At 39.8% G+C, this 12,733-nt stretch overlaps 1 protein-coding gene and 1 pseudogene across 1 annotated transcript; one reads left to right on the forward strand and one right to left on the reverse strand.

The window, feature by feature from the left end:
- Positions 1-262: 262 nt before the first annotated feature.
- Positions 263-372, reverse strand: LOC141814591 (small nucleolar RNA R71; annotated as a pseudogene).
- A 3,400-nt stretch (positions 373-3,772) lies between these two features.
- Positions 3,773-7,975, forward strand: LOC141826585 (WPP domain-interacting protein 2-like). Its single transcript, XM_074713847.1, has 5 exons — positions 3,773-4,220; positions 5,535-6,009; positions 6,917-7,097; positions 7,721-7,798; positions 7,871-7,975. The coding sequence occupies exons 1-5, from the start codon at positions 3,773-3,775 to the stop codon at positions 7,973-7,975; spliced, it is 1,287 nt and encodes a 428-aa protein (XP_074569948.1).
- The last annotated feature ends 4,758 nt before the right edge of the window (positions 7,976-12,733 follow it).

Here is a 12,733-nt window from a genome sequence, read left to right on the forward strand (position 1 = left end):
TGGATTTATTTCAATGATACAATAAAATTAGTTTGGAGGCGGACCGAACGAAGACCCAACTACATTTGGAAATATTCTCAGATAATTGCAGCACAATGAGAATCCAAGGGGTCAGTTTTAATGCTATCAGACTCATGTTATTCAGATTCTCACTCAGAGATAGGGCGAAATCCTAGTATTACTCTTTACCTCCAAACGATACTACTACTTGGGATCAATGTGAACAAGTTTTTCTTAACAAGTTCTACCCCCAAGTAAGACAACTCACATAAGGAATATGATATCAAGCTTCATGCAATTAGATGGTGAATCCTTATTTGAAGATTGGGACAGATTCAAAGGAATATTGAGATAATGTCCACACCATGGATTGGAGAAGTGGCTAATCATTCACACCTTTTACAATGAAATCAATTATCAAACAAAGGTATATTTGGATTCCGCTGCTGGAGGTGCATTGATGAATAAGAGTTTAGCGGATGCCGAAGAATTAATTGAAAGTGTGGCTCTCAACCATCATCAATGGGCTAACGAGAGAGGTAACAATTTAAGAACTCCTGGAAAGTATGAAGTTGACACTCTTACTCATTTGTCTGCATAGATGGAATCCCTCAATAAAAGATTTGATAATATGAATGTAAGCAAGATTAATACAGTATCTTCATCATGTGAGGTTTGTGGGGATTCTAGTGATACAAAGAAGATGTGCCAAGTGAGAGCACTTCAGGCTCAGATTGCTCAATATGAACAATGCGACGCCATTGGTACATTTAATCAGAGGAATAACCCGTACTCAAACACTTATAATCCGGGTTGGAGGAATCACTCAAACTTCTCATATCGCAACAATCAAGGGTCATCCTATCAAAATGCACGAAACAAAATGAAGAGATGTCAAACACCCAGAAAATTCTGAAAATGTTGGAAGAACAAATAATAAAGAGCCGACAAATGTTTTCTCAACTTCAAGGTGACATGGGTAAGATTAATGAAAAATTAAATGACCATGACAAGAGGTTGAAGATGCAAGAAACTTAAATAGCTCAACTTAGTTCTTCCCTATCATCTAGACAAGTGGGGTGCACTCCCAGGAAAATCAAATTTTAACCCTATGGAGCATTGCAATGCAATTGAGTTGAGGAGCGGACATACCTTGAAGGGTAAGGGACCTTGAAGGGTAAGGAACTTCAAGTGACTGCTCCTTTGGAGGGTATTACATGTACACCAGCCGCCAATCAATCTCCTAGGACTACACTGATTATTGCCAAGCAATCTCCTAGGACTACATTGATTATTGAAGATGAATTAGAGGAAGTTGAGACTGCTACGCCTGTTGAAGAACCGCCAAATAAAACATTAGTGTGTAATATACCTTTCTCTTAAAGGCTCCTGTACAAGCAAAAAGATGATAAGTTTGAGAAACTATATAACAGAGTCAAGGACATCACATTGGGCATTCCCCTTCTCGACACTCTTGTCGAGATGCCTAAGTTTGCTAAGTTCATTATGTTGGGTTGCAAGGGTGCAAATATAGTCCCACATCTAAAGTACATGGAAAAGATCATGGGTTTAAAAGGATGGAAGATATCTCCATTGGTATGAGGCCTTTTGGGGAGAGCCCAAGAACAAAACCATGAGGATTTAGGTCCAAAGTGGACAATATCATATCATTGTGGAGATGTGGACATCCTTGGGACCCTACAAGTGGTATCAGAACAAGATCGCTCTTCACCGGACTAACCACCGGAAGAGCCATGATCCAGATCTAACAATGTGAATTGAACCTTAAACAAAGGAAGTGGGTACTCCCGTGTCTAAATCAAGAGGACCAGACACCAGACAGGAAGTCCTAGTTACGGCTAAGCAGGAAGTCCTAATAGGTCGAGTGGACCGAGGGGCAGGAAGTCCTAGTTGCGGCTAGGCAGGAAGTCCTAGTAGGTCGGGTGAACCGAGGGATAAGAAGTCCTAGTTGCGACTAGGCAGGAAGTCCTAATAGGTCAGGTGGACCGAGAGGCAGGAAGTCCTGGTGGGTTGAGGATTCATACATCAAATAGAGACTTTCCATTTGAGGGGAACTTGTGGTCCTTTGTTTAAGGGGGGGATTGTTGGGTTGCAAGGGTGCAAACATAGTCCCACATCTAAAACACATGGAAAAGATCATGAGTTTAAAAGGATGGAAGATATCTCCATTGGTATGAGGCCTTTTGAGGAAAGTCGAAGAACAAAGCCATGAGGGTTTAGGCTCAAAGTGGACAATATCATACCATTGTGGAGATGTGAACATCCTTGGGACCCTACAAATTAAGGGGCTTATATCTACTAAGAATATAACTTAGGCCAAGAATATTATAGCGCTAACAGAGGAGGTCAGTGCAATAATTTAAACAATAAACTTTCTCCAAAACTTAAGGATCTAGGGAGCTTTATCATCCCATGCAAGATACGTACGATTTCAATTGGCAGAGCATTATGTGATCTAGGAACGAGCGTCAGTATCATCCCTTACTCAACAAGTGCAAAATGTAGATACACGGATCTTAAGCTTACCATCATGGCCATCCAACTAGCAGATCATTCATGTAGATATCCTATGGAAATAGTTGAGGATGTGCCGGTAGAAGTTGGAGGATTCACCATCCCAACTAACTTCGTTGTACTTGACATGGAGGAAGATCCGTCAATTCCTATCATCTTGGGAGACCATTTTTAGCCACTGCTGGGGCAAAGATTGATGTGAAAAATCACAAATTATCCCTACAAGTGGGAAGAAAAAAAAGTAGAGTTCAACCTCTCACTTGACTCAAATGCATACATTCCAGAAAAAGAACATTGCTGCAGGCTGGATGATATCCAGCAAAAGAAGAAAGTATTGTATCAATCTGTCACATTGCCGATGGAAGGACCCGTACCGACCGGGATAATAAGGAAGCCATATGAAAAAAGTAAAAATATAAAGTGCCACCTAGGGCTCGGTTACGAGATGTCAACTAATAAGCTCTGTACACTAAAGAATAAAGGGGTCGAGCTAAAGACCGTAAACAAACACTATTTGGGAGGCAACTCAAGGGTTTTCTTTTTATGTTTGTTTATTTTTTTATTGCATAATTTTTTTATTATTTTAGTAAGTTGGTAATAAATTTTCTTGTTCTTTGCAGGAAATTCCAGAGATTGGCATCAAATAAAGCAAGGTCGTGCCTACCTGGCACGACCGTGCTTCTTTCACATAGCCATACCCTTTCGAGGTCATGCCTAATAGGCACGGCCGTGCCTCTCCACCGAATAACAACTCTCGCAGACCGTGCCTAATAGGTGAGTCTACCAAAAAAGATATGTTAAACTACATAAAGAGGTGGTACCCTAGGGAGTGCCTAAGGAGTTGCATTATCCAAAGGGATACTAAAACTACCTAAAAAGGTGAGTCTACCAAAAAGGATGCCTAAACTATCTAAAAGATTATATCTATCCAAAGAGCACTACAACAAATTTGATTTTCCGCAGCACGTCATTAACGACGCACAATTATAGTGTGCTGTTAATAATGATTTTTACGGCGCACCTAATATGTGCGCTGCAGATAATATGTTATATTTTAAAATTAACAGCGCACAAATAACAGTGCGCTGCGAATAGTATCTTTTACGGCGTGCAAAAATTATGTGCTGTTAAAAAAGAATTAAAAAATAACATTGACAGCGCGAATAGGTGATACGCTGTTAAAAATAGATAAAAAAACATTCTTTCTTTTCCCATCTGGCCGCACGACTTAACACGCATGGACAGATCTGGCTTTAGGTTTTTGTCGCGCCGCACCCTCTGTTCTTCGCACTCCCGACGCTGCGCTCGCCCGCCTGCACTCTGCCGGCCGCCCGCCCGCACTCGCTCTCCCGCTTGCCGCACCCTCTGTTCTTCGCGCTCCCGACGCCGTGCTCGCCCACCCGCAGTCTGCCGCCCGCCCGCGCTCTGTTGGCCTCCCGCGTTCGCTTTCCCGGCCGCCCGTGTTCGCTCTCCCGGTCGCGTTCGCTCTCCTCTAGCCTCGCCAGCCCGCCCTCCCGGTCATCCGTCACTCCCCTTGCAGCGGCAAGAAAAATATTTGGATGCTGATCTGTCCAGGGAGGTGAATGATACTAAAAATTCGAGTGGCCAACAAGGGCCAGAGCTTGATCCCATTTTTCTTGAGTCAATTGATTCTCTTCAAACAATAAAAGAAGCACTAGAAAAGGGTATGCCTTTTATACAACTTTGCACTTATGATCAGTACTGCTTATTTTATTTTATTTTATGTTATGTTTGCTTATCTCTGTTCTGACCTTTAAGATGCGAGCCGGCATCCATCGAAAACTTAGCTTGACCTTAGAATAATTGGGCTTCAGCCATTGTTGCCATATTTAGAGATTTGGATTTATTTATGATACTTTGCAAATGCAACTATTAACAAAGTCATATTTATAGTTCAATTGCTATATGTTTTACTACCTAAGTCTCATTTAATTCACTGACATTCTTTGACATTTTACTCTTTAACTACTATTTCTATTATTGTGTCAAACACTGCCACTCCATTACTGGCACTTCAAGTAGACACCTAGAAATCCATAAAACTTTTTAGAAATATGCATGTAAAACTTTTTAGAAATATTCACACTTGTGAAAGATATTTATTCCATAGTGTGAGTAAGGTAGATGGCATTCATCTTATTCATATGTAAAACAACAAAGTTTTTTCTCCATTTCAAGTTGCAGTTGATCGTTTGCCAAAGAACTAAATGCTTAAAATGTTTCTTCTCATCCTATATTTTCCCATAGAATACTTTGATCCTTGCACTAGGCTTTGGCAGTGTCGATAGTAAATTTTACACGGGAAGACTACTTTTATGTTTCTGTTGCTTAATTGAGTAAATTTCTTTAATATAACCGGGGATTGTGCTCCAATGTGTTAATCATCCATCTAGTTACAGATTTCAAAAGGAGTTTGATGATTATTTATTATGTGTGTACTTCATGTCTGGATTTTCATGTTGCTTGTATGTATATGCAATATTATTTGAAGTTTGATATTTTCTTATGCTTGATCCCGTCTAATATTCTTGATATGGACTTTGCATGCATTTGTAGTTCTTATTATCAGTTTTAACAAATGGGGGAAAAAATCGATCATACGGCCAAGATTAAACATTTTCTTAGCTCCAGGATACCCCTGGATTTATCTGGCAAAAGCAGTAACTCATTTGGATTCTTATAATATTGTCCATCTTCTAAATGTGACACAACCTATCCAACATCCTGACATCTCAATTCTTTATCGCAATGGCCTTTAAGTCACCCTTATCAGAACACACACACTTCATTAGATAAATTACTCTCCGAGTCTGAACTGTATGAATTGTTTTGCGGCTTAGCCACATGACAAAAAAATAGCTTGTTTTGAAGACCTGTTATTTCTTGCCTTGATTGATGTATACGGCGATATTACTTTGTCTTTTTTTCTAGCAAATCTTGTCACCAACCAAATGATTTGTTTTGTGAAATTTGCACAGAAATCCAAAAAATTGAGGAACTGAGGAAAGGCAACACATTTGATGATTACGATAGTCAATATGAAGATGGAGAAGGGGTTAGCCACACAAATGTTGAAGCCAATTCTGTCGAACTAAATCATAAGATAGAGCATCTGAAGTGGAAATTAGGAGAAGCAATAGCTGATGCCAAGGCTAAAGAATTAAAGCTAAACGAGCTTGAAGCTGCCTTGAAGAGCAGAGGAGTTCCGAACAAGGACGCAAGTAGCTCCGAGTTCTCAATCCTCCAAGAGAAGTGGAAGGAAATGGAGATGGGTTTCGAAAACCTTCTTGAAAAGAAGATTGAGGCAGAAATCCAATATCTGATAATGAAAAGAACTACTGAAAGTTGGAGAGTCCTAACAGAAGATCACATTGCTCTCTACGAGGAGAAGAACATCCAATCCGAAGAACAATCAAAGGCGATGCTTATGCAGAAGAATTTCAAGAACAATCTGTAGGATCGGGTTGGACCGGCTAGAGGGGGGTGAATAGACGGTTTAGTATAATGACACTCGTCTTTTATAAAACACTTGGTTGCAACTGGATCGTTGCTTCCAAGGCAGTGAATGCTCAATGAAAAACTCCTTTAGGCGGAGAAGCCTTTACAATTATAGCACTGAGACTTAGAGAGAAGATTTACAAAAGTAATTGATGCTTTAACTCTAAAACTCTAAATCTATTTATAGCCCAAGAGAATAGATCTAGATCGTTGATTGTAGATGAACTTTCTCCTGGCCGTTGATCAGTTGATGCGATCCAAACCATTGATCGAAGATAACCTTAAATCACAAGCATTGATTTAAGCCATGCAATGTTCATGCAACGTTCACATGGATGGGAGATAAAAGGATAAACTTTATCCTTTTCTTTAATCCAACGTTCATGCTTTGTTTTTTTCCCAATTAAACCATGCAAAAAGTCTCCAATGCAAATGCAAACTTCCAACTTGGTCAAGCCTGGTCCAAGTCAAATGTTAACTTGGTCAAAGTCAACTAAGTTGACTTTTTGTAGGTGGATCTTCTGGGTGATTTCTGGCCAATCGGAGTTAGGCTCACCCGAACCCGACTGCGACCTTTTGCCCTTCAAGCGTGCTTCCTCCCGGCTTCTCGTCCCTCGGACGCCGCACACGTCCTTCTCGCTCCACCGGCGTACTCTTCCGTAGCTTCCGCGTCTCTCGGATTGCACTGAGCCCGTCGGCTCACTTTCCCGCGTAACCCTTCTCGTTCACTACGTCTTACGCTCGACTTCCTCCGTACCTAAGTTCCTGCACACTTAGCAAAGGGATTAGAATAACGCAGGACCTAACTTAATCTGGTTGATCACATCAAAACTAACTGGGGCACCAACACAATCATGCTCAGCAAACAAGTTGAAGAGTTACAGGAAGACCTGTCTATTACCAAAGAGGCCTTGAGGCTGCAGAGACGAGTCGCCAAGTACTCTTTATGCCTTTTTGTCGAGATGATGATACTTTGTATCACATTAGGATTGTTCATCACGTACGTGTTGCTACCACTATCATCATCGTCATCGTTGGATGGGGTCCCACCGACATGATCTCCAAGGAAAAGCCTCTGTATTTTTCGCCTTGTTAGAATGAAGAAGAGGTAAAATGGAAGAACTCTATTCATCTACATTGTTCATTGTTGTCTCTTTTATATAAATTTTTGAAGAATATTTTAGGGTTGTATGGGATTAAGGCATCAACAACAGTGTTGACTAGCTAGGTTTTAGCTTGACTTGCAAATTTTCAACTCCCATGAAATGATGCTATGCCATCTTTCTATTAATAACAACTTATTCTGATGATTCTAAAACTTGGGTGGTTGGGGTAGGGGAGGGGTGGATGGGGGCATATTTTTTTTTTAAATAAGGTGTAATGATTTATGGACATCATTGCTATCTTAATACATGTTTGTCTTTGTTAGTTTTGTTGTCGTCTTTCTGAGTAGTTTGTAGTGTATAATGTGAGAGGTAGAATGGCGTGATTTGCTCAATAAAGCCCCAGCAAGTTACATACATAGTACCTGGAGCTGAAGATTTTGATCATGCAACTATTTTTGATTTTATTCTGAAAGCTCAAGATCTCTTGGTGAGTGTTAGAAGATTTTACAATTATATAATCTTTGTATTTTTCTTTAAAACTACTTGGTTGTTTTGTACAGGATCCATTAATTCTAGAGTGTGCTTGGGCGAAACTTTTAGAAAATAAAACATCAGGTACAGTTGAGGAGTTAGTAGAGGTACTTATTTCTGAACAGGTCAATATACTTGAACTCTGACCATTAGTTAATGGTGCTTGTAACATTTGTCAGATGATATATGGAAGCAGAGAATCTCTTGAAAGCTACTGTGCTCATCTCTTGTTGTCAAGAGATAATGTATATTTTATTGTGGAAGCAGAGAATCCTGAATTCTGATTATTTCTCAGGCATATTTAATATGCTCCAGGGATTTGAAATAATGGTTAGTGGTAATACAAATTTACTCCTATTTTTTTTTGTATTTTGCTATTTACAATTTAATTACTTGACAGTTCTTCCCTTGGTAATTTTGTCTCTAGTTTGTTTATATTCTTTAATACACAAAACCAGCTTGTGATATGCTTGAAGAAAAACTGAAGCAAGGGTATGTGCATATATCCCTCTTTTTCATAATTTACCTTGGTTAACTAAGTGCCACATTTTCATCTTTGAATTTGTAGTACTTTTGAATCAGTAATTTGATTAAATCAATAGTGTGTCTTTCTCTTTGAATTATTGTTCTTCTAATTTCCTTCAACCATGCAAAGTTCGTGTATTCTATCATCCAATCTTATTTTATGCTTTTTTCTTCATATATTAGTGTTTTGTGTTTCTCACAGAGTATGTGAGGTGATTCAACTCCTATTAAGGTGTATGCATAGGTGGCTTTTTAAAAATAGTGAGTTGGTTGCATGAAGTGTTCTAACCAACTCTATGACTATAATATAGCCTAATCCTTCTATCTTCTAATTATTCACTTGAATTTAAAAGAACTTTCAGTTGATACTCACTTGACCATTACCAGAGGGTTATATGGTTAAATTACTTCAGATTCTTTTTCTTCACATTGGAAGCTGTGTTGAAAATTATATTAGTGGCGATAACAATGTTGTAGTTCAGGTAACTATCTTAACACAATATTATACTTTCGTTTATTATTTATAGCATGCTCTATTATAAAATTTGTTTAATCATTAATTATTGTTTATTGTGATATAGTCAAAAACTAAAGAAAATGACTGCTGGAGATATCAGTGTTAATGCTAAATGTAAGTTGCTTCATTGGTCTGTTGATGGAGCTGTTGCAGAAGGTTGAATTGCATCCATGGATCTAAAAGCAAAAGTACATCACGTTCCTCTTGGTGGATCTTATTGGAAAGTTTGAATTGATAGAGTTTTAGTGGAGAAGGTGGAGCTAATTCGACCAAATGAAGAAATGCTTTTTCTTGAGGATACAATAGGAAGCACAGTAGCTTGGACATCAATGTTTATAGTTTTGTTTGACTGATTTGGACGAATCCATATATTGTTTGTAGTAAAGATGAACATGAACTTGGATTGTTTTGTCTAACTAAATATAGATGGTTATCTTTGATATATTTGAGCTCTGATTTTATAATTATGAAAGTGATGTTATCTGATATTTGTATGTTGGATTATAAATGTTAGAGCTTTGAGCATGTTATAATTATTTATATTTGTATTATATATATTTGTGTATATAGGTCTATTGTAATTTTAAAATATAATTATCCACAGCGCGCGGGCTGTGTGCTGCGGAAAGGTGTATCCGCAGCACACGGGCCGTGCGCTGTGGAAAGGTACATCTTTCCGCAGCACGCGAGCCACGCGCTGTGGATGCACCTTTTCGCAGCGCGCGGCCTGCGTGCTGTGGATGCACCTTTCCGCAACGCGCGACCCACGCACTGCGGATGTACTATAACTTTCAACAGCTTAGAGTTATGTAACACGCGATGTGCGTTGTGGATAGCTTAATTGCGCGCTGTGAAAAGTTAAATTTGTTGTAGTGGAGGTATTTAAATCACATGAAGGGATACTTAAATTATCTGAATGATTGTATTTACTCAAAGAGATATCTATGCTACTTAAAGGGATACATTGACATATTAAAAAGTCATGGTTTATATCGTCAACTGGATATGTTGATCCAATAATGAATCAGTCAACAAAGAAAAGTTACACAGACAATAATAAATCATATTGATATTATAGTGGCAACAATTACTTCTTCTCATGTGGGGGAGAAAGAAGTCAATTCTCTAAAATTAATTTTATTTTAAAGAGAGAATCCAACTCTCACCTTGACCTCGCGACTAAATCAAAGGGGATGTATTGACTATTCAAAGGAGTAGAATGAAATTTGATGACTACAATTAGAAATGACTAATTTGAAAGGGTGCATTGACTACCCAAAAAGGTATGCTAACTAAGTTTGATGATTATACATCAAAGATCACTAATTAAAAAAAAGATGATTTGACTATTTAAAAAGGATTTGTAAGTAATTGGTGGTTAATAACTACTAGACAATAATCAAAAGAACGTCTTTTTTTATTGGAATCATCAAAGGAGTGCCCCTTTTTGATTTTTTATCAAAAGGACATTCCACTCCATCAATCCCCTGTAAAATGATATAGTTATCCTCAAATATACTATTTGACTTTATTATCTTCTGTCACATGCATTAAATCATGAACTGGTGGTCAGTTGTATGAACATAACAAGTCCGTATTGTAGCAGCTATGAAACCTTCATAGATTCTATAGTATATACTTAACCTATTAAAAAATATTCACGTCATAGTAACTATAAAATATTCATAACTGTTACAACACATACTTAACATGCTAGAAAATATTTACATTGTAGCTGCTATGGTTTTGTAACTGTTACAATATAGATTCGACCAATTCACTTAACATTCGTGTTGTAGTAGCAACGAAACCATAGCTGCTACAACTCAGATACATTCTATTCAACAACATTCACGTTGTATCAATTACAAACTTTAGTTGCTACAACTCAAATTTGTCATGTTTTATAACATTCACGTTGTAGCAGCTACGAAATTATAATTGCTACAACATTTGTATCAGCTACTGTTTTATAGTTGCTACAATGCACCTAACCAATCTAGGATTTAATGTGTGTACTAGAAGTAGGGGTGTCAAAAATGGGCCCAACTCGACCAATCCGAAAAAAAATTAGGTTAGGGTTGAGGGTTCGAGTTGGGTTTGGGTTGGGGGATTTTGGATTGGATTAAATTCGGATCGGATTTTAGTTGACCTGGGTTGACCCAGATTTAGAGTTTATGAGATTTTTTTAGGGGTTAAATCAAATGTTATTTTCAAAATTAAGATGTTTTATGTAATATTAGTATGATAATGATAAAATATTGAGATAAAAATGAAGAATTATGGGGGAAAATAGAATTTTTTTTTTTGGGGTTTTACGGATTGGTCGGGTTCAACCTCGTGAGATTTAGTGCAATGCATTTTTCTCAATTAGTTATTAAGGGTGAAACTTACTATGCGGGTCTCCTCCACGCAAACAGGGCAGCGCAGTCACGGCGGGGGCGTTCGGCGTGCTGGCGTCGTCGGTCGCAGGTGAGCGACGGCGCTGGTCCGTCCGGTTTCAGCTGAGTGAGCGGCGATCGGCGGTCGTCGGCGCTGGCGTCGGCAGTCGCAGGTGAGCGGCGGCGGCCGGCTCACGGCGGCGCTGAGCTTCGTCGGTGTGCAGAAACAGAGGAGGCGGCACGGGTTGCGGCGCTGGTCTGTGGCTTCCTTCTTTTCCGGCGAAGGACCGCGGTGGGGTTAGGCTGTCGGGCGTCTTCTCACGCGGCGTTGGCGGCGTCGACCTGCGGCAGAGCAGCGGGGGGGCGCGGCGGAGGGTTGAGCTGGGGTGGCTTAGGTTTTCGGCTAGGGTTTCCTTCTCCTTTAAAGCCCTCTCCTCGATCCGTTCCGAGTTCCTCGCCGGCAGAATCGGGCGGCGGCGGACGTGGCTCGCGCAAGAGGCGGCCGACGCGGTCTTCGCGGGGAGCAGGTCGCGTGGGCGAAGGGGCGGCGGACTGGGTTTAGTTATAACGAGGAGTGCACAGTAACTTTAACCCGGTTAATCTAAACCACCGCCCTTTTTACCGGTTAAACCCAATTAAAACCTAATCTATTACTGTAGCGAACCGAATTAAATTTTGATTTGCCTGGTTCACTAACCAAACGACTTCGGATTTGACCCAAACTAATTTTGTTGGATTCATCTTTGCAAGACGAATCTTTTCACCTATTTTATTTTATCAAAACTTCTTTCGGTATGAACCAAACCAACTTGGTTCAGTTTGATTCAATCTGGGTTTATTTGATTCACTAACCAAACGATCTCTGATTTGGTCAAAATCGGTCATGTTGGATTCGTCTTCGCGAGACGAATTTTTCTTTCTATGTTATTTGATCAAACTCCCTTCTATCCTTTAACTAAAGGACCTTTATTATAATTTTGACTCTAATTAAAATCCTAAAAATAGGGAAAAATAATACGGGTGTTACATCTCTGGGGATAGATTGGAGGTTACTCAGGAGGTTAGGGGATGTCCACTAGATTTTGGTAATATAGTACTGACCGTTGACCTGTTAGTACTCGACATGATCGAGTTCGACATCATACTTGGCATGGATTTGTTGACGACCTATAATGCCACAGTTGATTGTCAGACGAAGGTGGTTACTTTCCGACCTCCTAACCAACCTTCGTGGGATTTCACTGGCATCAGAGGCGACGGTGTATCCACGATTTCTGCGATTCAGGCACAAAGGCTTCTGTCACATGGCTGTCAGGGTTTTCTATTATCTATGATCAGTAGTGACAGTAGCAGTAGCTCTCATCTCTCAGACGTACCAGTAGTTCGAGAGTACGCGAATGTATTTCCAGTTGAGCTACCCGATTTGCCTCCCAGAAGGCAAGTGAAGTTTATTATTGAGCTGATTCCGGGGATCTGGTGGAATTCCGGCCGAAACAGAGCAGAACACCATGTTGGCCGTTTTGGTCGGAATCCGGCCGGATTCCGGTCGAATCGAGCCAGAATCCGGCCGCGGTCGACGCGCCCGACGATCACGATGATATCAAAATTCATGTATATAT

This window comes from Curcuma longa, chromosome 1 (assembly GCF_044706935.1).
Source record: "Curcuma longa cultivar G26 ecotype Majalengka, Jawa Barat chromosome 1, ITB_CL_G26_1.1, whole genome shotgun sequence".
Taxonomy (NCBI): Eukaryota; Viridiplantae; Streptophyta; class Magnoliopsida; order Zingiberales; family Zingiberaceae; genus Curcuma; species Curcuma longa.